This window comes from Arachis stenosperma, chromosome 7 (assembly GCF_014773155.1).
Source record: "Arachis stenosperma cultivar V10309 chromosome 7, arast.V10309.gnm1.PFL2, whole genome shotgun sequence".
NCBI lineage: Eukaryota > Viridiplantae > Streptophyta > Magnoliopsida > Fabales > Fabaceae > Arachis > Arachis stenosperma.
Genome location: NC_080383.1, coordinates 47,783,928 through 47,810,473, shown reverse-complemented (window position 1 = coordinate 47,810,473; position 26,546 = coordinate 47,783,928). Strand labels below are relative to the sequence as shown.

Genomic DNA, 26,546 nt, shown 5'->3' with positions numbered 1-26,546 from the left:
CTTCTTGTTCTAGTGTCCTCTTCTTTTTCTTCTTTTTTTTTTTGGTCAAAGTTCTATTTTTCTTTATGATGTTGTAATTACTAATTTGAACTTGCAACGTGTTTGAATTTGACGCTTCGAGAATCAACCCGTTTTTTTCGGTTTTATTTTTGGGTTCTGTTTAATGAATCAAGTAATCTAGCTTCACTTTTTTCCTAAGGAAAAACATGTATGAACATAATGTGGGAGATATTTTTCTTTTTACTTGTGGAGACACCAAATACATTATGCTCTAGACTAATCAAATTTAAAAGAAACAAGTGGCTAATCTGTTGGATGATGCAGATTTGTTCCCTCATATAAATAGTTGAGAGGAATCTTGAACTTCAGATGCTAAAACCATCACTTTGTTGGTGAGTTGTTGATATTGATAGGCTGTAAGTAAAAAAGAATGAAATTTATTATGCTATTCTAATTTTTATTTCAATTTCTGAGCACAAAATTAATCAAAGTCAAAAGAAACTAATTGAAAGGAATCTTCCACCTTTGAATAGGAGCAATTGCAAGAGATATTTCATTTCTAAATAAGAATAAGAATGTTCAAATTTAGAGCTTTGAAAATTAAAATAATAAAACATTTTACTTTTGGCTTTGATCGTAACTAACCGACACCAATAAAAAACGACTGATCTAAGACAATAACAGATCCATAATTCATTAGCTCCTTTTACTGAGACATAAATAGTACTACTACATGATTAAATTTAAATAAATTAAATTAGGAGATTAATTGTAAAGTTAAATTAAGAATTATTGATATTGAAATAAAATCATAAAATTTAAGTGTGTTTTGGAAAACTGAAAACAAGAGGGCCACATCGACCAAAAGTGCTTTGTTATGTGAAGGAGGAAAAATTATAGTTCCCTACTGAAACCAGAAGCATTACATACAGCCTCTTTTTCCATTATTGTTGGAACACATGCAATGTAATTAACAACGTTTAACACAGCAGCTGTGGCTGAGGCTTGTGTACCAGTGGGCAGTGGCAAAAGCATTTGCCTCCTATCGGCCAAATCCAGGCTCAATCTTAGCAACAGCTTAGTTGTGGTTAAAACCCTTTTTTTTGGTAATTAGTTGTGGCTAAAACTTAAAAGAGCCTTCTAGTGTAGTGTGTGTGTTTGAATGACCAAAAAGAATAACGGATAGCAGCTCATACCCTTTAGCAGAAAAATCTACTATGAAAACATGGTGGATGCCAAATGGTGTCGCGGCATAGAGTAGTTTGTGAACCGAAATACTATTTTTGCTTTAATAATTGGTTCCTGCAACACCCCTAACACCACCATACAATCCCTCTAGCGCAATTTTACACTATATTTCAAAAGATTTCGCATGACCTATATAAATTTGTAGGGCTCTTTGAAGCAATTTACAGAGTTACACCTAATGCTACAAACCTTTCTAAGTAAGGTTAAACAAGCACCCCTCCCCCTCTCTCCTTTTTGTGGAGAGCCACTCTCAGGGGACTGAACTCACGCCATTTATAGGAGACTAAATTCACACAGGCCCCTTGTATGGCGTAAGGGTGTAACGCAGGAATGCCTGTACGTTGGGCATTCAACGTATAACATTTATGTTAGTAACATGTATAATTTTGTAAGTTGTTTCAAAGTATCTCTCCCATGTAAATTTCCATGGGCCAGCGAAATTTTGTAATTTACCCCTCCACAAAGCCTTGCCTGAGGAAAATTGCATCGGAGACTGACTGTGCAGTTGAGTGAGTTGTAGAATCCAGTTGTCAAAATAGCATTTCCGTATAGTAAAGGAGTAAAGGGCATAGCAGCTTATGTATATATATGTAATTATATATAAAAATAATAAATTCTATTGACAAATACTAAGATAGAGGGAAGCCAAACGCGCTGATATATAGAAGACTAATATCTCATACACAGAAATATAACAAAGGAAACAAGAGAAGCTAGAGGTGCTATGGGATATTCTATGATTTAGAATTACTCTTTATATGAAATGGTGTATATAAGAATCCCTCCGGTGTAGATATTCTATCCACCTCCAGGGAGGAGAAAAATTTGATTCCACATCACTTCATAACCACTCATTTATGATTTCCTTTATTTTTTTGGGTTGTATTTTATCTTTCTTTCTTAAATGTTTGTGATAATAAATCAATGTGGAAGGAGAATCATTCTTACTTCATGGTGTATATAGGAATTTCTCTGGTGCTATAGCGGTTTCTTGAAAATTCTGCCAGTGCTGCTATGGCGGCTTTTTGAAGTGGATTGATCAATCATTTAGGGCTTCCTTCTTCTAACAGCAAAGTGACGATGGACTTAATGAGTTCATTATTGAGCATGAGCGCCTCCTGAAAGCAAACAGAGCCCACGTATTATTCTATGTTGAAAGCAGTAATCATGAAGAAGCAATAATGACAAACAAATAGCACTACAACAAACCAATAGATTTTCAATTATTTGTACATAATTGGAGGACAAAAAATAGCTAAAAGTTCAAGACCATATAGATCATAAATAACAACTGAAAATGTATCATTCATACCATGAATATCGCACAGCATATTGTATAAAGAGTAATCCTAAATCATAATTGAAGGATTTATAGTTACGACAACTATTAGGTTGAGATATATAACATATACATCATAATTGAAGGACTAAAATTAGCTAAAAGTTCAAGACCATGAATGATTTATAGTTACCACAATATTTGGTAGAGATATATAAATGATTTTATATTTAAAACACATTCATGCAAAAACCCTTTTGGGGCTTGAAGAATGCTCATACACATGCCCATCCATTCCTTGTTCTGAAATTTAATTTTTATTCAAAAGAATTGGGGAAACAACAAAGAAAACTCTAGACCTTTTAGTCCTGGAGGTTTTGAACTTCCGATGCTATGTCATAAAACCATCTCTTCTAAAAACTTAAATATTAGATAGAAGTATGTGAATAATTTTATATCTAACCAAGTAACCATTTGTTTGCAAGTGAATTAGTTCAAATTCAACAGAAACAAGTATGAGCCTAAGGTGGACCCATGCATCCACAACAATAAATTAAGAGAAACCATCCAGATAAAGTTACAGATAATGGGGAAGCATATCAACTATAAGAGAGCTTCAAGTAATGAAAAATGGCACCTCCGGCTTTCGAATAAGCTCCTTCAGAAAGGTATGTAGAGTTTGTCTTAGCTCCTTGAATAACACAGCTATTTGTGCAGGTGCACTCAGTTTCAACCATCCATCAATTGTTACAAGTCCAGTCTACAAGGAAAGAGTAAACCGAAAAAAATTGAACATTTTAAGCAATATATAATTTTATTATAAAATGCTTAATTTATTGCTCATAACATTTCCCAGCTAATTGTTATTTAATACTTTTCATTTTCAAAAACCAATCCGTTAAGGTTACTGAGCGAAGGTTAAGAAAATAAATAATGTCAGTTAAAGGAAATTACTGTTACAAATGACAACAATAACAGTAAAGCCTTTTCCATTTAAGTGGGGTGGGATCTGAGCGGCACTATAGATATACAAATTTTTATTAGTCTAACTCTTTCTTCATGGATTTGCCTATTATTAGAAATTTCAATTTTACTTTTGTCTAAATTAACTGTTATTAAGTTACTAACGCATCCTTAATATTCTATCTAATTTCATTTTGTGGAAATGCAATAAAAAACAAGGGATAGAGTTCGAAATTCTGAGGAAAAGAAGTACAAGAAAATAGCAGATGGATGGAAAAAACAAATTATTTAATGAACCTATCTAGGAGCAAGTACGCTTTCTCAAGATGAAATTGTCCTATTAGTAAACTCAAGAGATGGAAACAATAGTATATCAAATAGAGAAGTTGAGGTACCCTTTGGGAGCATAGCATTTTTGCACAAGTGGAAACAATAGTATATCAAATACAGATTTAGCGAAGTGGCACTAAAAGATTGCAGAGTATACCATATTACAACTTATGATTTGAGCATCCTGAATGGTAGAGGGAGATGTAAAACATAATGTGTTGCAATTTTTGTTTTGGATTAAAAACGTATAAAACAATGAGACAAACACAATTTTATAGAAATGATTGCAGCAGGGTGAAAAATCAAATACAAGAAAAAGATCAATGTTCACTAAGGGAAGGTTGCAATGCATCTTACTGAAAAAGGTGCTTCAAACACGTCAATGTGTATTGGAATTTGATGTTCCAATACTTCTTTCTTAGTGGGGCAAGGTTCAGTTGTCATTGTTATTTATTTACATTAATAGAAAAACTAAAACAACATAATTTCTCCATGGTAACATTTTGAAGTGGAGTAACTTGCAACCTAAGAAAATAGTAATTGGTCCATTTTTAAAGATCTATGAAGTAAAGTTATAAACATCATATACTGCCAAAAGAGAACCATAACATGTACCTGATGCTGAACATTAATTGACCCCCCAAACAGCAAAATGGAGTATGGAGAAACGACAGAAGTATCGCGTAAAAATACTCTGTTTGTTTCAACCTGAAATACCAATAGCTAGATTTATATCACAGAGCCACATAGATAATGCTTTAAATCTAAAGTAGATGCAGATATTTATGTATTTTAACTTTTTGAGTATAGTCTTTTTTCAATAAAAGTTTATCCAAAAGATTTTTTCCAAAGAGATTGGAGGCTAGCAGCTAGTGAGTCAAGGGTGAACCGAGTTTGAGCAAGGAAATTATTTGCTTCAGTTCCTGGCTCAACTTAGCTTAGCTCCTTTTCACTACAAACAGGTATCATGAGTTGACTACAACCCTTTTAGAGTTTTAATAGGGATGGAAAAATATAAACATAACAAAAATATCATATGAAAGAAACAGAACAAGTAATAACACATAGTAATACATTTTCAAATCATATCAGAAAAGCATCCTGAAAGGGCAAGCTAACAAATTTCCACTTATAAATTGCTAACAAACCTTTTCAAGGAAGATGAGAAAGGGGTATTGAAAGGATTTAGTGTTACTATTGATAGAAGAAAGATGGATATGAACTTCTCTTCTTCCGTCAAACCAGACTGTACGACCACTATTTCCAGTGTTAGAAGACTGGTTGAAGGTGCTAAGAACTGCTCCAACAATACCGTGTTCACTAGCTGCCACATTGGGATACAAACCAGCGCATAGTATAGCCTGCAAGGGTATATTCTGAGAGATCATTGCACAGGAAAATGGATAGTGACACTTACAAATCCACTCTTTTAACACTACTTCTATATCACCTAGTTCTAGCATAGGTTTGTTTCTTGCACATTGAATGGTCCAGCACACGAATTAAGAAAACAGTGATAGATAAATTATATTCATGGTGATTTAGAAAACAGTCAATACACAGCTTGCATTCCAAAACCAATAAATTGAATACCATTTCAAATGATATGCACCAAGAACTAAAATATTTATTTTGAGAGTTGAGACGAGAAGGATACCAATATGTGATACAAAACATTTATAGAGACAAGCATGTAGGAAAAAAAACGATGTAATGCTTTAGGTTGCCATCATAAGATCCAATGAAGTATAACAAGCAACAGAAACAAAGTCCTCTCACCACCAAAAAAAAAAAAAAGAGAGAAAAGAAATTGAAGAAAGCAGCACAGGTCAATTAAATGCTATGCTCCATTCAATGCATCACTACAAAATAATATTTACAATTCGGACTGAAATAATTATGCCTTTGCAAGAGAGAAAATGAAATATCCATTCACTTTATAGTGACAGCTATTCAATTTTGATATTTCAATTGGTTGAGTTTTGAGATTTTTCCTTCTTTTTAGTTGAGAAAAGGAAAATAGTATACTGTACACGCAAAGTTTAAAAAGCAATTACCAAAAGCTTTCTTAAAGAAGTCAAGGCATAAACCAGCTAAGCACACTGCAAGTTGACGAAAATGACCACATAAAATTAAACAGGACACATGGAACAGAACAACAGCTGAAACCCCCCAAGAACAGGAAACTAGTATTGCCTGAATGTTAAAACCAGAAGATCTGAACACGTTACCTTGACAACTGACAAATGATGTGCATGTGCATTGAATGGTTGTGATGCATCAGAAAGCCAACTGTCAAGACTCCCTAGCTTTTTTCGATCCAACTGGAGTAGTTCATATTATTGATTAGAACCAACATTTATATAGCAAATTCTTTGATTCTCAACTGGACGTATAGAGAAGAGCTCATCTAATATTGGATGTCAATACGAATAAAGAAACAAGGAAATGAAACCAAAAGGGACTAGTCAACAGGGCAACAGAAGTGAATGACTATTTTTTCACCATTTATCTTAATCACAAGGGATGGGGGTGCTTTAGTGCACCAGAGTTAGGAAGTATGCACAAACTGTGTGTGCAAGAGATTCACTGATAAAAACAACCCATGACTCTACATCATGTAATCTGTACCTCAATGTTAAGATCTTCAGCATCAATATACAACTGAGCTCAAGAATAAACAAAACCAAGAATTATTCAAAAATAAGAAAGAGAGTACACCTTATCATCTTTAGGAAGAGTGATGAAACCAATGTCTGCTAGCAATGTTCCAAACTGCATTCTCATATCCCTGAAAAGATTAATAGAAACCACAAGTAGACATAAGAAATAGAAATGCAGTGTCTCCCTTAAGACTGAAATCAAGGTGAAATCTGAAAGAAAAAGTGAAGTTTTTGAGCAAGTAGAGCCATCCTTATAGCCTAACCTTAACTAGCATAAAAAAGAAAATAACCTCCCTAACATCATATACCTTCTGCTCTCATCACTCTTTACACATACAGCTGACATACAACTAGGGCCCACTACAATTGCATCCTATCAAATATCATCCATAAAAACAGATGTAGAAAAAGAATTCACATATAAAGTTATAAACAGACAATTTATAAAACAACTATCGAGTTGACATTTTGTTCCCAGTCCTGGACACATTGAAGAAGTTACATAAATATGTAAATTCGGTCTATATCTATGAGGGAGATGAAATATTGGAGGGAGCATTTATTGCAGTAATTTCAGCCAGTATTCTGTACTTGATTAGGGTTAGGCACATCAATGAAGGTGGATTGAAAACCAATATTATAAATTGTGAAAGAAAAAGTTATCTTTAATCTAAGAGACTGTTATTAACTCAAACATCATTTTAAGGGGGAGGAAACATATATTTAACAAGCAAATTTGCTAACTGCACAAGACAAGGATACCAGATAGCGTTCTTGTAGTAACAATTACACAACAAACACCCTTCATTTTGGGCAACTGGTTAAAACCATTTCCACAATAAGATTTCCAGATTACGTTTGCTATAATTGAGAAAGAAATGTTACTAAAATGGAAGGAAAGAGCACAAAAGAGGACAATGAATCCTCACAAGGAAACAAGTAACTCCTATATGTTATCAGAGTCCTTAGGAGATGCAGAGTTTTAAAGGAAGGAACAAAATCAGAGAAAGAGTGAAAGAAGTTTCTATTAGACGTGAATAATCTCATTCCATGGTAATTTTTTAGCGTTTATACATCGTCAGTGGAGATGAGTTAGCTAATGATTACCAACCAAATCTGATTAGATTGGAATATCTACATTCTTCAATATATTTTAGCATATAGATAAATCACGCAAGAAAGCACATTGATCCATTTGTATAACACATTTTTCCCATTTTTTATTGTAACAAATTACTATGCAAATTACTTGTTACTATTGTAGATTTGTAGTTAACCTGGAAGAGTGGAAAACCAAAAGGATCATAAAGGCAAGGCAGATGCTATATATACTATATGTAAGAATCTACAACACAAACAACATTAAACACACCATGTCATTATTACTCAAATATCATAGTTTGAAGCCACAGTTATCAAAATCTAAAGCACAACTAGCAACAGTAAGTCAACAATAATACAAGCAAAAACATATATTAAAGAGTGAATTTAAGATATACTAACACCTTATCATATACATTACAGAGCTGCTCAGAAAGAAGGAATTGCAGAATTGTTGTGCAGCTTTAGCTCCTTTCTGCATATTTAAAATTTTAAAAAGATTAAAAATGTGTTGAAAGAACACACTATTGTATGCCGAATGAATCGGCTTCTATAGATAAATGCAAAGACCAATGCCTTATGATGATGAGCAGGAACATGTTTTCTTATTTTTCTTTTATCAGTTGTTCTCCGTGAATCATGACACAAAGGTATTTACTAGCATTACTTCTAACATATTGCTTCACGTGCATAGATACCATAAGAGAGTGTAAGGAAATAACTAGCATGTGCTTCAATCAAGGCAGTCATATAACAACTTAAGAAAATATGTAAAAGGAAAAATACAATCACATGCTGACCTCAGTCAAAATCCTTTCCCATCTTTTATAAGCTAACATCATTACTAAGTGATCAGATTGCTGATCAACATTGTTGGTATCATCTGGCCCATCTACCTTGTGATTCAACAATGATAATTTTGCTCTTTCAACATTTTGCCTCTGCAGATTGACATACAATATGTTCAAAATTCAATATAAAGAAGTAAAATGGTGTGAAAATCTTAGTACCGATACAGACCTCATCCTTTGGATATATAAATGGAGACTTGTAGCTTAGAAATGCAGAGATTGACAGAATAGGCGACAAGCAACCGAATATTGCACCATACAGCATCATCTGTAAATACCAAAAATAAAAAATAAAAAAATAAAACACTGCATTGGTGATTGGCAAAGTATATAATATACCATTTATCATTCACATTGTATATGATGAGCAGAATAGGATCGAAATGAACCATTTCCAATCCAGGATGTTGTTTCAAATACACTTGATATACAATATTTACAATTGCCAGCAGGGAGCGAAGCAAAGCAGACTACATTTAATATTGGTATAGTTAAGGAAAAACTAAATAGTTATTACTCACAATGTCAGATCAAAAGAGAGAAAGTATGGAGAGAACTATTGTTTTCAATTTAGGTGAAGTACAACAATCTTAGAAAGAAAAAAAACACTTGATAGAGCTCAAGAAATACTCGTGAGAAAGAAAGCTTCAGCCTTAAAAAATCTGAAATTCAGTTTAAGCTTTCAAAGTTAAAAAAATGACATGGTATACACCTTTCCAATTAAGACATCAACAGGAAGTTTTGCCAAATGATGTCCAAGCGGTGTCAGCTGCTCATCACCTTCAAGAGCACCAACCTACAATATATTTGTTTCAATGAAAGTAAAATACATAGAGATCAGGTAACATTTTGAATTTCTGTATTATAAAATTTTTGAAACAGGTTAAGATTCTACGTGAATGTAATTCAACACATAACTAATAGGACTGTATAGAAAAAAGAGCATAAATGGAGCAGGAAATTGTCTCGCCAAAAATAAACAGAAATAGAAAGTGAATATCTCAATCACAATACAATTTAACAATGAGGAGTATTTATCAAAGCTGGGTCAAAAGTCAAAACCAACTATAATGTACGTAAATCAAATAGAAACAGAATTATAAAAAAATAACAACCACAATAACTCATACTCTGAAATCAGTGATAGAGTGAAATACAACTATACAGTACCTCATATAGTAAGGATATTGCTGAACTCATTGCTTCAACCTTTGGAGGTTCTAAAGCCTGATAATGGAAATATATTTAAAAGAACTGTCCAGATAACCTATTTGGAGAGTATTTTTTAAGTAAAAAAAATACAGTTGCTTACCTTGGACAAAAATGGCTTAATATGACCAAGAGACAGTAACTTAATCTGCAAACACAGTTCAACTAATGGCATCCGAAGCATCTCTGGAACCTTGATAAGAATAATATAACAGGAGTAGGTATTAGTGGAGAAGGATGGAACAGGAATACAAAACATAGTGCTAAGATACCCTTTTGAGCATTTTCAATACATACCTGATAAGGACGCATGAGTCTTTCAAACCTGTGACGAGTGTACAAGCAAAAGCAAGTTCCAGGTTTTACACGTCCAGCTCTGCCCCGGCGCTGCCTTGCATTTGCTTGAGATATCCAATCTTCAACCATGCTAGACAATTTCTATAACAATCACAAAACAATAATAACTGGTTATATTATCCTGTACAAAGCATATATGTGTTTTATGAGTGTTGAGCTTACAAGTTTTAAGGTAGGAAGGAGGAAGAGACATAAAAGGAACTAATGATGCATTGATCTAATATGATGTTGTGAAGTATAAGACAAAGCACTAATTAAAATTTAAGTGGCATAACTAGATTTCAAAAGCTAAACTAGGTCAGGGCTACCAAACCCTTAGAAAGGATGGCCACATCCAAGATTGTCAAGGTCAAGAACCTACTTAGGCAAAAACATTTATAAAAATACATACATGACACATGAACATAGACTAGTCAATCTCGCCAGCCTAACTAGGCCAGATGCCTATCCTGGCCGACATACTCAGCGAAAGTTCTCTGGAGGTCAAATTTCGACACGATTTTTTGCAAGCACATTTAGAAAAACGAGACATTTCCATTCACCAAATTTAGTAATTTTAGACCAAGTAGATTTTTTTTGGTATTTTTCCCACCCAAAAAGCCATACCATCAAAAAAATGGAAAAGGAGGCACAAAGGTCATTTTGGCCACCAATTATTTTGTGCAGCCTTTAAATAATATTCTTAAGGTTCCCCTCAAAATTTCAGGCAAAATGCATGAACCAGATATAGGCATAGTGGCACAAATAAAAAAGTTAATCACAATCAACATAATTCTACTTAAATTAAAAATGCATATAAATCACAACTCAACAAAAATAATACCCAGTAAAATGATGCCTAATCAAAAGTCAATTGAGACCCAAAACAAAAAAGAACCAACAAAAAATGAAATAATAAATGTCAACAGGGGAAAAAAAGGTGCCTCTTGTATGTGCCATATACCAAGAAGACCTGCATAGCCAAACACAAAGGATGTCTTGAAATGTATTTCCACCAACCCAGTACCCACATTGTGCCATCCCACATGTAATCGTTTGTCAGACAACATTCATAACAACAATAACAGCATAACTAGAAACCATCTCATTCGCACCATGCCACTTCATCATTGTCATTGTCAATTTATCATAAAGAAATAGAGATCCTTGATGAGGGAGAAGAATGGAGTACTAGGAGATCAAGGGATGGTGCAGAGGTCCAGCAACAGACATTGGAGAAGGCTGCTGGGATGAGCAGAGAAAGAGAAAGGCAGGAAGTTCGATCTGAATAGAGAGCCTACTAGGTTTTTATCGATTGGGATGAGCAGGGGGTGGACTGGATCAACTTGAATGCTGGGTGGACTGGATCAACTTGAATGCTCCAAAATATTGGACGAGCCAACTCGCCCGAAGCATATGATCCGACTGACTGAGTTATGCTCTTAATCAGCACCCATTCAGTCTCACAAGTCTGATTTTCAAAGCAAGATCGAGCAAAAGATGACCTACAAGAATGTATCATCATATGATCATACATGTTTGCACACCATCTTGAAGACCATTCCCAAATCCTGAACCAATGTGGGACATCTTGATACACTACCCTGAAGTCCAAGAATTAACATCTGAAGCCTGAAGTTTGCAAAATAGACATGTCCAGGTGACCCAACTAACAAATACAGAACAGAAAAGGCTCTGACACCTGATTAGAATTGATGGCATTTCCGAATCTATCATGAAACTAGTCTCCAAATCCAAATTAAACGAGAAAATAAAATCATTAAATATATGGAAAAATTCAACCTAGTCCTAAGCACTTCATGACGATTTTCTAAGATTAGAATAATAAGATACCTTCATATATTCTAAAATTCTCAATCAACCAATCTAAAGGTTTCTAAGTTCCAAGCTTATTACCAACAAATCCACTACAATAGGAAAATATGACTCCATATAACATGGTTGCCAGGGGACTCGATGCAAGAGATATTGCAATGAAAGGATAATTGAGCAAGACGAGGACAGAACGATCATCTTACATGACCAAGGAACAAAAACATTTCTCAAGTTGCTTATCATAAGAAGTTTCCTTGTTAGCGATAATGAACATCAAACAATCTGGGAAACCTTGAACAAAATGGAACTTAGCATTATCAACATGGGCTAGCAGCATCCCCTTAAGCAGATGTTACTGAGGAGGGTGACTGATGGGTAATTGATTGAGAGGACAAGGTAAATTGATCCATTTCAGTCCATGTACTGCAACAAGTATGAAACCCTATATTGTTGAACTACATACCCTTATTGAAACTTGACAGATTCAGTACCACAATTTGCAGCTTCACATATGAGGTGAAAAATATCAATAAATTTAACAGGTTTGATGGCAATGTTTGACATTTCATAATAATAAATTAATTAATTTCACATTGAGAAAGATGAAAAGATGACATACCTTCTGTGGGTTATATCGGTTTTCCTTATGCTTTCCACAGTCAATTACATATATCACGTCATCTATTGTTATGCTGGTCTCTGCTATATTTGTGGCTATAACAACCTAGCAGTAGGAAAAGTCAAAATATTTTATCTACAATAGATACCACTAGTGCTGCACAATGTTATTCAGTTACAAAATAATATAAATAGTGGGTTTTCTCAATAAAAGTCCTCTCTTTTAATCTGAAGTCTATACTTTTATCAGAAAAGGCAAAAGAATGTTGTTAAATACAAAGCTTTAGATGTTTCTTAACCTAATAGCTTAATCTTTAAACATGATGGCTTATTGCATGGTGCCGAAGCTCCTATAACTAAATGGTTTGTAGTTTGAATCTTCCTGCCCCTCATTCTTCAAAATAAAGGTTAATTTCACACATGCTTAGGCAAGCTGGAGTCTGCAGGAGTGTGTTAAACAGTAACTCATGCTTTCATCTTACATAGATGTTTGTAAACGTTTACAAGCTGGGATACTAACGGTAAACAAGATGCAATCAGGCCAAAGCACAAGGGAGAAAACCAAGTGCCACATTTTCTGTTAGGAAAGGGTAATACTAAAAAGAAGCAACGGTTTAGAATTAGATTAGTGATTTCTAAGCTGATTTTAAGAATAAAATCTTAAGGGCCATCCTCACCTTACGTGTATTTCCTGGAGGGCGCAAAAACACCCGTTTCTGTTCAGTTGATGCAACCGAAGAATGCAACGGAATAACCCATTCAGAAGAGGGTCCACCAAAGCGGTAAGAGGCAACCAACTTATCATGTAAAAGGTTTATTTCAGAGACTCCCTGACATGTCAAATTATAGCAAGAAGTAAATAAATAAATAACGACTCATACCAACAAAAATTCAGGTAAACGGTTTAGTTAGTAGCTCAGAGAATACCAAATTAGGCTTACCGGTAGGAACACAAGGATGGCACCCTCATTGCAATTTTCATCAATGAAACATATTAGATCTTCTAGAAGATCGTAATCAATGACATCTTCATTCAATCTTTTCTGAACAAAACAGAATTTTGGACGGTCAAATTATAGCCACAACCTAAGGTTGTATACACACTCATCTTAAACAGGACTTACTAGATTTTGTTTAGCTTGTTCACTGTATGACTGATAATAACTTGGAACAAAATATGGATTAGTGTTCTCTTCGGAAAGCAGAGATTCATCACCCCACCCTGATAACATTAGATTCTTCTTCCCCTTGCTATTTGTCACGAGACCTTTCTGCAACTTCTAAATTGAAAATTGAAACAATTCATTAACTAAGACATTAATCAGTAAAAAATAAAAAAATAAAACCTAACTCACTTCAATGATGTAAAAATCATGATTCAATTTTTTCTCCGGAAATACCGGTAGTCTTGCAAAATGGTTTCAGACCTTCACAGCATTTTCTAAGTTACATAAATACGCAAAACTGAGAAGGTATGGTTTACATGTCATAAAACGGATAATTAAGCTTCAGTTCGACAAAACTAATAAAGGGTAAAAACATTATCTAGAGCCTGCAGAATACCTGCTCCTTGCGAAATGTTGATGTTAAAGAAACTGGAGAATCCGAAGGAAGTCGATAATCGATCTGATCATATATATCCTCAAGAAAATATGTTGTCACTGGATGAGTTCTTCCTTCTGCAGTAACTACAGGACAATGTCCAAAGTATTTTGAGAATAAACTTGAATCAACGGTAGCAGACCTGATTATCATAATTGAATACAAGACACAAAGGAATTTCTTAATACTACATAATGGAATTCAATAAAAACAAGTGTAATATACCAATTGTAGGGACAGGATTTACGACATACATTAGAATGACTTTAAGTTTTGTTGATCTTTCAGTGGACTGCTTCTCAATTAGATTCTTCAAAACAATTAGGAGAAAATCACCCTGTAAAAGTTGGAAAGATATATGAGATTGACATAGCTTTAAAGAAAAGGAGCAGCTAGAATTCCTATGTAATATTGCAGAATCAGAAGATCAGGTGTCCTCCTTATTAGAATTGAGATTAGACCTAGCCCTCACTCAACCCCACCAAGCAATTCTAAGGAAGAGGATTGTGCAAGTTATTATAAATAATTAGGTCATATGCCCGTGGGACTTGGCACATCCAGCTCTTGCCCAAGAATGAACATCTAGAATCAAGTTAGCAGGACTATATATCTACAGAAGGCACAGTGCTATACATAGGATAGACACTAATGCCTAATAAGAACGAGATTAGGCGTGCATCTAATTCAATCCAAAAAATCTAACACACAACTTTAAGTACATCAATATGTATATTCTGTCCTCATTATTAGTTTTGTTTAACCCAACACTATGATAAAAATTAACTTTAATCTGTAGATATAATCATGTGAAACTCATTATTATATTCACAAAATACTTTTTCCTCCAGTATCTAAATTGTTTTGATCTGACACTTTCAGAATTAAAACAAGCAATAAAACAACAAAGATACCTACTTTGTTAATGGCATCATCTATATCTTACAAACTAACATACTTTCAACATGGCATTCATAGATATCTTACAAAAACCTACAAAGATCCAATCAGCCAAGGCATAAAAAATGATAACTGCAAACCATCTCAATTGATTAAACTGACCAATAGAGACCTCTCATGAACTTCATCAACTATGATATGAGTGATGCCAGTCAAACTTTGGTCTCCCTGAAATTTGAAAAAGTCAAAGAATAGCTTAAAATTCAATAAATCAAATGAAATTATAGTTGAATAACTATTAAAATACAAAACAATTTCTTTAAAGACTGCAAGGATACTCTTATTAGAGACAGGAGTTCCGAAAACAAAACAACAAAAACTTTGAATTTGCACTGGTCCTCATTAAAATGCTTGCGTACAATAGAATACAAGCTGAATACAGGCTGCCCATACTATATAACAGCATAACATACCATCAATTTTCTGAGAAGGATGCCTGTTGTACAAAACAGAAGCCTAGTTCTCTCATTCCTATCATGACAAAAGTAATTTACACTCTGTAAATGCAATTGCCCAGAAAGCAAAGAATAAGCACATATGGGAAAGATAAAGTTAGTGCAATATTTCATTTCCCTTTTAGAATACTTTTGTACATCCATCCAAGGTACTCCATACTAACACATATTTCAAATCTAAGATTTTTTTTTATCTTTTCTTTTTTTTGGATAAAACATATTTTCTACTGAGAACATTGTTGGCTTTTATGTCAAATCTTTTTCTACCACCTAACAAATTTCTTCTTCTTTCTATATAAGAAGATGGAAGGATAAGAGATCATCCTCCTATTTTCTTCTATTAATAGCAAAAACTGATAAACCATGGTTTAAAGTCCAAATATGAATAAAGTAAATAAAAGAAAGGAAGCAATTCAGTATCACATGAGTAAGAATAGACAACAAAACCAGCAATTCATCGTCTATGGGAGTTGGATTGATGAGCCCAATTTTAATACAATAATAAGCATTTAACAAGAATATCTTGAATAGACAAATGAGCACCTGGCACTGTCAAGTCGAACTTGATAACCAACCAAGGAACCCTCTGAGCCTGGTGAAGGTTCACACCGCTCATCGGCTACCCTCTCAGCTACTGAAATTGCCTGAAACACAACGAAAAAAACATAAGCCAAAAGTAATAAGTGGAAAATGTCGCTTTAAATTTATCCAAACAAAAGTGGTAGCAAAAGCATAAAATTATAATGAAAGCAAGAAAAGTTTTGGCAGATTAAGTCTAACATGTGTTAGAAAAAGTTAGACACTAGTAAGCCGAGTGAGACTATAACATAGGCAGGAAACCAACATTTGCTGTTAAGTATCTTGTTTTTCTTTTTTTAATTAAAAAAAAATCCAATAAGAACAGAATCTATACTATAGATTATTCACACTATGACTGAGTCTGAGTGTGCTATGAGAACACATGCTGATGCTGATGCTGATGGAACAAAACTAAGCATATAGATTAGTTAATGTGTTTAGCATGGGAATGTGTTACTGATGCTGCCATGTTATTATTATGGCACCATGGCACGATAAAATGAAGTCTTGGGAATAACCAAGTATTAAATGTGATATTGAAACTTGCTTGTATTTATTTCCACATATGCTGTTTCACTTCCAGTTTTCTTGTATCCTCCAACAAATTTAATTTGGAATTAGAGTGGTACCATCGATGATAACTTTTATGTCAATTATTCCACTGCAGTGTTTCCTATATTTTGGATCCCATCAATTTCACCTCCTCTGTCTCCGCTAATCCCTCCTCCCTGCTCTATTCACCAAATGCAAACCTATTCTAAACGTAGTACAGTCAAAGCCCCAGTTACACCCTACATTAATACTCACATACACCAGTCCCTCAACCCCCCCCCCCCCCAAAAAAAAAACCACCACCAACGCACACTGACCTGTTGCCATGAAAGGGTAGTACTTGCAGTCTGCACTCCTGAGGAACAAAACCTGGTCCTAGTTGCACTACCAAGCTCAACCCATGGAGAGAAGAATAATATAAGAAAAAGGATAAGAAGATCACTATACAAGAGCCAAAAAAAAAAAAACTAATCTATAAAGCATTATTTTCCAATCTATAAACATGTTAGATAGGGAAAGCCTTCTCTATAAAGATCATGAGCTTACACCAATAAATGCTAGATATCTAGTCCTATCACATAAAACTTGCTTATCATAAATTTTGTCATAGAAGGTGTATGGATTACGCTCCAGCCAAATACTCCAAATAGTGGTATATACTGCACAGTGCCACAAGGATTTATTTGCCACTTTCCTACTCTCAAAACAAACAAATCAAGCCAAGAAAAACTGATCTAAGGTTGCAAGACGCACCCCAACACTCATCAAAGATACCAAACAAATTGTTCCACAAAAACACAAACATGGGGCAATGCAAAAACAGATGTGAATTTGAGTCTGAATTTTTCTCACACATAACACACACATCAAGGGAGATGATAGCCTATTGTGGCCTTCGAACCTGCAACATGTCATTGATGTTAACTCTGTTTAGAGGATGCTTTGGACTTCCAAATAGGTTTTGTCAAAAAATGAAAGAGGCTGTATTCGAGGATGAGTTAGAAATTACAAAAATGATTTACAACTAAAACTTCCAAAGGAATCAAGAGACCATAACCTTTTGTCAGGGTTGGAAGAAAAGTTGGTGATTGATGGCTATTGAGGTAAGATAGACGGCATAATTCCATATTTTGGTATCCTGGCAGCGGAAAGGGAAGCCACAAGTCATGAAGGGTGATATTGCTCTGATACGATGTTGAGGTTGTGGGTTTTAGATATGGAAGAAGTACAAAGAACACCAGACACTATGAATAATTTGAAAACCTGATATAGTTGTATACTTGTATTATTGTGTTACGTGAAGAGCACCAACACCTATTTATAATAATAGGAAATCCCTAATCCTATCAAATAAGCAAATAATCAGAGAATAATGATATATACCGAAACTAATCCTAAGAGATATTATTTGATATGTTAAGCTGGGACGTAGATATTACAAAATATTCTCTTTATTTTTTAACAATTTCCTTGGACAGTAGCTCACTCTAAGTGGTAGACACCAGTTCTGAAAAATGTGATAGTGATTTAGCCACCAAGACTACGGTTTTAAATGATTGCCGAAATCCAAGCCCCATTCCTTCTTTGGACAAAAATACACCTCCCAATTCACCAAGTTTTAATAAATCATATATGAAATTATCACATCTAATCTAGATGATTTCAAATTGCTTCATTTAATTTTAAGATAATGTATCAGGTCTACATTCTGCAACTACACAGTCCATCAATTTTGGAAAAATGCAGCATTCCATATCAAACAGCCTAGCCTTAACATGTTACAAGAAAACTGTTACTAAGTAGACATCTCAATCATAGTGAAAGTAGGATAGATAAGATTGCCAATCCAACAATCGAAGAAAGTAGTAGATAATATATTGGGGAAATAAGCTGATTTTGTACCCACCGCTATTCTCCTTGGTTGTGTGCATATAATATTACAATGTCCACCATGTCCTGACTCGATCATGTCGTCCAATAAAAATTGTGGAACCTACATTAAATGCTAATCAGAGAAGAACTATAGATAAATCCATTCACAAAGTCTATAGAAAAGAAGTGTGTCGACGACTGAAAACACAAACATTAGTCAATACAACAGGTAAAAACTCATCACCAGCTGTAGCTAAACAATCACCTGAGTTGTCTTTCCAGAGCCTGTTTCTCCACAAACAACAAGAACATCATTTTTGTTCAACAGTTTCAATATATCAGCTTTTATTGCAGCAATAGGAAGTGTAGCTCGCATTTTCAACATATCCTGCAGAAAAAAAAGTTGCCAATGTCATTACCTAAGATATTTTTTGCAATTGAACTGAAATTTCAGAAATTTTCAACCTCAAGGAACGCCATTGACCATGATATATGTGAAAATATTCACAAAAAATCTTTTAAGAGACAGAATGATATCTAATAAACTGCATCAATTCATGTCATTTTAAGGATGATTTTGTTACTATAATTTTCGAGACCCTATCTTGTTAGGAATTTATCTTACTCAAGGGATTTTATTGCTCCTTATTTGTCTATAATTTTATTGCATCCTTGTTTATCTTACTCAAGGAAGTTATTTATTTCCTTATTTATCAAGGAATTGAGATTAAAAGTCAAGTGTTAATAAACATATAAAATTCAGGCCAATTGACTAGCCATTATTCTAATATCATTTCTCTTATCCTGTTAATAATAATTTTTAATAACACTAGCTAAATACCAAAAGAAACTGAATTCAAAAAGGGATCATTTCAGCCTTCTCTTGGATAAACCCTTTTGTAGATCCTGGTGTTTCGATTCCAGGCAACGGATCATATGACCAATAGTGCTGAAAATTTTCCTAATTCCACCAAATATTCTGGAAATTTCAAAATTCTGGAAACCTTTTACCTATCACACTAGTAATATTCCTTTATCTTTAACTAGCGTCTGTATTTCATATGCTTGCACTATTAACTTTAATTCTTAGTTAGTTACTTAAGCTGAATTCTAACTGGTTGTCTTGTACAATATCAACCCTCAGGGAAGATGATCACAAATAGTCCTAAGGTGGGACATTCTTTTCCACTCCATTTTTCAGTGTCTCCATGTTTTTTCTTGCCTTTTGTTTCTTGTAATTCTACTGGTATTGATTTCCATAATGTGGCAACAACATCTTCGATATCTAAGCTCAAATAGCTGAAGAAAAACTAGTTTGCTTGGTAATAAAGAGTCCCAATCTCTTTGTTCAATTTGATTACAATTCTTAAAAACTTGAGGGGGAAATGTTAAATTCTTCCTTTTCCAACCCATGAATCAAATTCAATACAGTACAATCTTATAGCTGTGTAATTAACTAAAAGCCTAAGTAACAGTAACACAAGAATCACTTCTCTAGTAGATCCATCCAGCTAAAATATATGGTATAAATCTCATTTTATTTCTCATTCATTTTAAAAGACAAACCCAAGCAACATAAATCATGTTGAATTATGAGATAGTATGATCTTATGATTAATCTTGCTAAACTTGCACTACATGTCCGTTGTCTTACATTCAATGAATTGACATTCCAAATCGCAAACTATTTGCAGCCAGAAAACTCATTGGATAGGAATAGTTGACAATTTATGAATAATAGCAGCTAATATACTATATATAAAGTACTTATAAATTACAAAAACTTAGACAAACCTGGTATCTACGTGTTTTCATTTTATTAATTTGAACCTGTCTCAAATAATTACTCTCATTTTCCTTGCTATATGTATCTCCTGCACAAGAAAATTTTATATTCATAAACAATAATAAAAATAACAACAGTAACAAAGAGTCAAAGAAGACAGATAAATGCATTTTTTTTACCCATCAATCAAACATATATCCAGTAACCCTTGAATTTTACCAGAAGACCAATTTATTTGTTATATGTTCACTCAAACATTAATCAAAATCAGGTGCTGATGAATTGAATTTTGTGAATGCCCTTCATTTCCCACTTGAGTGGAGTCGGTTAAAATGCATCAAATTATGCCATCATGTCATACCATAAACCATTTATCTAGACAACAATGTGAATATATGAATTCCTCTTGATGGTTTCGTCTATAGTTTTTCTAACTCTCTGTACCTTACTATTGGACTATCTTCATCAAATCTGCCTTTTTCTTACAGGAATGTCATAGCCAAACCACCAAAGGTCTTCGACATCCTTTCCGCAATTGGATTTACCCCCACCCCCAAACATTTCTTCCTATGCATTCGTTTATAATCCTATCGTATCTAATTTATCCACTCATCCAAAGCAGCTTCCTAATATTTTATTTATTGAGCTTATTCTCTAGTTGAGTTTTCTAAGCCAACACTAAGTCCCATACAACGCTGCAAGTCTTGCAGTTATCTAGTACTCTTTTTGTTATGCTTGAGTGTGACACTTTTATAATACATAACGCTTCAAGCACAAGCTTATTTCACGCACACAAATTCAATCCTATATTTTACATCTCCAGGTATTTCCTTGTTTTGTATGATGAACCCCAATATATTTAATACTACGTAACCTGAGGTATATTAAAGAGGAACCAAAGAAACAGGGACTCAGCTTTAATAATGTTGCATATCTACCTGATCAAATATTCCCCTGGTTGCCATAATCGTTTGTTTATTTGGGATTATATATTTGGGAATAGATGATTTGGACCTGAGAAGGAGAAGGCACTTATTCATAGCTTGCTGCTATTTTACTCAAGCAAAAGAACATTGCCAAAATAGCATCTGTTCCCTTCCTTCTGTTAATGGCAGCTGGAATATACCAACTTGGGTTTTGGGTAAATATTGGTGTAGTAGATGTGTAGGGAAGAAGACACATAATTTGGACATTAATATTACATAAGGCTCAGGATCTCCATCAAAGCACTAGTATCTATTTTATTTTAATCCAATTTAAGCTTTTGTCTTACCTTTTGTTCTTGCAAATGGCTCAGGATTGTATCATTGGACTTTTCTCAAGACCTTTCTTTCAATTTATTCGATTGTTGATTTATTTTTTAACCCCAAAAAAAATAAAAATAAAAATAAACTCTGAATTGGCTAACAAGGTTAGCTGTCAATATTTCTTCGAGATGAGCGATAAGCAGGTACAAATTACCAGATAAAGGAATTAAGGACAAAAGGCAGCCATAAAAATCTATGCAGCCAGAGATCTTACAGTTTTATACTTCTAAGAAACACAGTTTCAAGCTAAGGTCAGGCTTATTCATGAAAAACCATTCAAAAGGGAAATGAATGAATAAATGAATGAATTCCATAACTAAAATAAATTAAATAAGAATGGATGAACCTACTCTGAGTAGGTGGCTGATGACTGACAATTGCCGAAGTTTTATTTTCACCGAGTCTATCCAAATTATCTGTTTGTTGAGACTTATGATCTGCAACTTCAACAGACGGAATTGCACCAGAACCATCACCATTTAATAATGAATCCACAAAACTAGTTCTATGATCTTCCTCACTGTCTTCTAGCTTGGCAAATGATTCTCCTGTGAGTTTTGAAAACAGATATCATCTTATGAAAAAAAGAGAAGTGCACATACATTATGGTTAAAGAATTTAAACCAAACACAATGGTGAAATCAAAGTTTCAACGTAATAAAATTTAAACATACGAAAGAAACACAACCTTCCATCCACTTCATAACGAGAGAACCATAAGGCTCTGTAATTGGGAGATGAACTGGGACGTCAGGAAACATTTGTAACAAAGCATAAGCTGCCACCTTATTCTGTGCATCCTGCAATCAGTAAAACTGCAAAGTTGTATGGACCAGAGAATTTGTTCTCATATCATCTATAACAATTGACAAGACTAGCATGTAAAGGAAATCTAGTTGTGTATCCAGTGCACTCTGTAGCCTCTCCTCTATGTGGATAAGCAGTTGTCTTGCTTGCATTTGGCCTAATTGGTAAGGTTCCTTCTTGCATATGTTGCTGACACGTTGGGGTCTATTTGGCCAGGTTGGCTGAGTTTGCCACTGTTTCGCTGTGTTTAATTGAATCAAGCTGAAATCTAAATGGCTTCATCTCAAGGGTGGGTGAATATATGATCAAATATAGTCATGTAGATTGATTAGTGATTAGACTAAAAGTTAGTTATTCTTAGGGTGTATCTTAGCTTTAAAATAACTCCTAATGATCCCTTGAAACTTCATAAATTGGTTGCAATCAAGCTATGAGTAATAAATGAAGAGTGCGACTTTTATAAAAAAATAAACTAGTAAATGAAGAGTGCAGGCCATGCACAAATTTCTGTCAACAATTAAGAACGACTCACCTCTGCAGATTCAAAGATTTCATTCTGATCTGGAAGCTGAAGTGTGACCAGTCCCCCAGCTTTTCGGTTCTTGCCCCTCCCACTAGCTTTACGCAATACAGTCACAGTGTAGGCAAAATTTTTTCCTCTGCCAAGAATTTTATTGAACTTTGGAGCTTCCCAGCCTGATTTCTGACATAGTTGATGAAGAACTGCCTTTGGGATCTTTTTAGGATCACCCTATCGTTATTTAAATTAAAACATCAGAGATAAATACCATCAGACTATAGCAAGATATATAACAAAAATGCACAAACACACTGCTTTCTACTTGATGCTCAGGAAGAAACGATAGAAAAAATTATTTAATTCCTTTTTAAATAAAAGAAGACATAAGAAATGCACTAACAGGAAGAGGGAAAAGAATAACAGATAAAGGTGGATTAGAAATCCTCCTAAACATAGGAACAAAACAAAAAGAAACCAACAAATATGATAACGGGTCAGTTTAGATTGACTTTGGAATAAAAGTACTTATTTTGTTTATCTTTTTAAAAAAATCTTTTTTTAACAGACAAATTATTTTACATTTGGATAGACTTAAAGAGTTTTCAAGTATTAAAAACGTCTTTTGCTTCTGCTTTTTTTAAAAGCAAGGTATTGTTAGCTTTTAGAAAGAGCAAATAATTTGCTTTTTTTAATAAAAGTGCTTTTTTTTAAGACATATTCTAAATAGGTTTTAAATTGAATAAAAGTATTTTATTTTAAAAAAAGGGGTACTTTTTTCACTCAAAAAGCCAATCCAAACTAGCACAACATCTGTTAGTTGAACCCATTACAAATGCCATGTTCTTCCAACCAAACAAAAATAAAAAACCTACTCTTATCCCAAAAGCTATAGGTCCGTAGTATGAGTCAATATGACTCAATTTCATTCAAATATAGCATGCAGTATATTCATAATATCCATGAATGCATCCACCAACCAACACAATTACTGTTCCTTCAAACTCTAATGTAGCAGAAATATATTGAGAATAACTGGAAGGCAGTCAAGACACATAAAGTAAAATTTGAATCAATCATCGTGATCCATCATTATAAATAGCCTACAAACTTACCTTCTTCCAGATGCCATCTAAATTTTCTAAATTCTTGCTTTCCAAAAGTCTTTTAAATTTTTCTTCTTTCTGCAGTCTCAAAACATCAGGAGGTAATATTTCGTTAGATGATACATCCTCGGAGAAGAAACCACCAAGTTCCACCTCTTCTGCCTCTCCTTCAACAGAATTTTCTTCAATGTGTACAACCAGTGAGGAAGACTTATCAATATTTTCCTCCATGCTACGAGGCCCTACATCACTTCCATCAATTACAGCTCCACCAGAGGGCAAATTAGTTTCTGAATAACCTGCTGTGTCACCTGTGTTGGGCTCATGGCCAGACAGGCCAGATGATGCTCTCTCATAGTTAGAACTGATTTGTTGCTCATACTGTAAGGCCAAATCATCATCCGATAATCCTGCTCAGTATAACATATCATCAAATGCGACAAAAAAAGGAGGTCAAAAAAACATAGAAATAAAAAAAGAAATTCAAATTAACCTAGAGCAGACAACTCTTGCTTCAGTTTCCGGATGACATTGCCTGCCCGCTCCTGACGTTTTTTGTCCTTGTTCTCCTTGGCATCTGTAGCTTCTAACCTTGCAGCAAGATACTCCTTGGAAATAACATCATATGGCCTAGGTTCGCAGGACTGTTAAGATAGAAACAAATGATAAACTCATCAGAGATGAACAAGCAATGTTGCACTCTCCCAGAACATTAATAGAGACCAAGCAGAACAAAGACATTAAATTTTCTAACAAACAGCCCGTTCTACCGGATAATGCAGATTGCAGACACAGACTTGTTTTAGTATATAGAATTACTGACCTGATAAAACAAACTAAAAAGAAAATGCACTATTTAAGCAAACAACTTAAGCAGTCAGGCCACTCAAACCAGGAACTTGCATCAGTCAAATACCATTAACAAATGTTATCACATCTTACTAGTGCTTACTGCAAAATTTATTAATAAAAGTTTGAAAAAATGAAAACAATTACAGAGACAACTGATATGACTGATCAGAACTCTTTTAAAAAGAAATGAAACTTATAACCTAAACATGCCAAACCCAACAACAAAGAGGAAGATAGAAAGAAAATGAGTACCTCAATCAAAAAGGAAGCATGAAGGGTTAAACCTACTTAAAACCCAACCATAACAATGTAAAAGGTGGTCAATGTAATTTAAGCTTGAAAATATAAGTACCTCCTTTTTGGCACTGACACTACCCCCATAACAAATGTCATCTTCCCAAGTCTTAGATTCATCCTGAATATATCACGAAATCAAATCGATAACTTTTACAGAGACAATAATATACAGCAGTTTTATTCTTCATACAAATGCTTGTCAATCATTACCTTTTCCTCTTCCTCTTCCTGTTGCTCAACATATTTCTTTATCCAATCTGCTTGAGATGGTTGTACAGAATCTAAACTATCATCATTCCAATGTCTCTCTATTAAAACAGAAAATTCCGGCGCCTGTTCCTCCTCAGTCGTATCAGATGCATTTTCCGCAGGAGCCGAACCATCCCGTGGATTAAATATAACTCCAACCGATCCCCCTAACAAGACTCAAAACAAAATTACAAACCGGGAGCTAAAGTATCAATGTCTCGATATAAAATTATCAGTAAAAATTTATACAATTACTCCAATCAATAACTCAATACATAATACGAACTAAAGTCGACAAGTTAATTGAATAACAAACATTACAAACTTTTACCTTGAGTGGAATGAGTGGAAGTTCCAGTAGAAAATTTGAGCGGAAGTTCGTTGCCCGGCAAATTCAAGCATAACCAATCAAGAGCTGATTCAAAAGTAGCAGCTTCCTTGAGAGCGGAGAGAGCAAGCTCAACGTGGCGATTAGTGAAACCTTCGCAAGAGAGCTTCTCGTAAAGAGATTTAAGCTTCTTGGCCTTCTGAGCCCTCGTTAGGGATGACGTGGCATCATCAACGGCGGGGGGAGGCGGTGGAGCAGACGCATGTGCCGAATTGAGAAGCAGGCGGCGGAGGCGGCTCTCGTTATCGGCCGAAATCTGCAACCTCGGAGCAGAGGAAGCCGAAGCGTGGGGCTTATTCTGCTTCTGATTCTGATTCTTCTTACTCTTTTTTGGCGGCATATTTCTATTTTGCTAATTAAGCTTTCCCTTTGCCTCGCTCTTTTCTCTTTGTTCCGATCATGATACGCAGTAACCAGCAGACCAGACCATTGAAGCTTAATGCCGTAAATTAAATTTCTTTCGGGAGTTTTCTTTTGGGGGGCAATTGTCTACCTCCACTCCCAACTTCTGTTACCTTCTTATTCTTGGTGTTAAACGTTTTTTTTTTTTTTTCACTGATGTAATTGCATTGCTTTGTAAACAAAAAATATCCTGTCTATTATAATGATAAAAACAAAAAAGGGACCTTTTATTTTGGTAAATATTAAATATTAGCCAAAAAAAATTAATAAAAGAGATTAAAAATTTATAAAAAAAAAGTATTCTATAACTTGAATCATTTTTTATTTGAGCTTTTTTGTTATTTCCACTATTACTTACTGGTGTCGCCAACTTTTCACATTCAA

The 26,546-nt window shown here is 34.3% G+C and overlaps 1 protein-coding gene across 4 annotated transcripts; it reads right to left on the bottom strand.

The window, feature by feature from the left end:
* Positions 1-26,286, bottom strand: LOC130941420 (DExH-box ATP-dependent RNA helicase DExH7, chloroplastic). 4 transcript variants are annotated; one of them, XR_009070633.1, is made up of 34 exons: positions 25,704-26,285; positions 25,334-25,539; positions 25,179-25,241; positions 24,468-24,618; positions 23,984-24,384; positions 22,884-23,102; positions 22,233-22,344; positions 21,895-22,092; positions 20,246-20,325; positions 18,717-18,839; positions 18,486-18,572; positions 15,992-16,092; positions 15,407-15,464; positions 15,096-15,161; positions 14,291-14,373; positions 13,998-14,178; positions 13,559-13,711; positions 13,376-13,477; positions 13,112-13,264; positions 12,436-12,540; positions 9,942-10,082; positions 9,748-9,837; positions 9,606-9,662; positions 9,148-9,231; positions 8,605-8,703; positions 8,385-8,525; positions 7,989-8,059; positions 6,542-6,611; positions 6,052-6,144; positions 4,969-5,181; positions 4,436-4,528; positions 3,165-3,287; positions 2,197-2,366; positions 1-414 (listed from the first exon to the last, which is right to left on the bottom strand). XR_009070633.1 is itself a non-coding variant. In XM_057869916.1 (33 exons), the coding sequence occupies exons 1-33, from the start codon at positions 26,098-26,100 to the stop codon at positions 2,292-2,294; spliced, it is 4,392 nt and encodes a 1,463-aa protein (XP_057725899.1). In that variant the 5' UTR covers positions 26,101-26,285; the 3' UTR covers positions 747-2,291. The 4 variants fall into 4 exon arrangements, 1 of the variants encoding a protein (XP_057725899.1); XR_009070632.1 differs by having other exon boundaries at positions 4-414; positions 13,559-13,714; positions 25,704-26,284; XM_057869916.1 differs by lacking the exon at positions 1-414 and having other exon boundaries at positions 747-2,366; positions 13,559-13,714.
* Positions 26,287-26,546: the final 260 nt, after the last annotated feature.

Coding starts and splice junctions, on each gene's coding strand:
- LOC130941420 (XM_057869916.1), bottom strand. CDS start 26,100: ATGCCGCCAAAAAAGAGTAAGAAGAATCAGAATCAGAAGCAGAATAAG. Junction 6,145..6,541: donor CTCTTCCTAAAGATGATAAG/GTGTACTCTCTT, acceptor GAACTACTCCAG/TTGGATCGAAAAAAGCTAGG. Junction 2,367..3,164: donor AGCTTATTCGAAAGCCGGAG/GTGCCATTTTTC, acceptor GTTTGCTTTCAG/GAGGCGCTCATGCTCAATAA.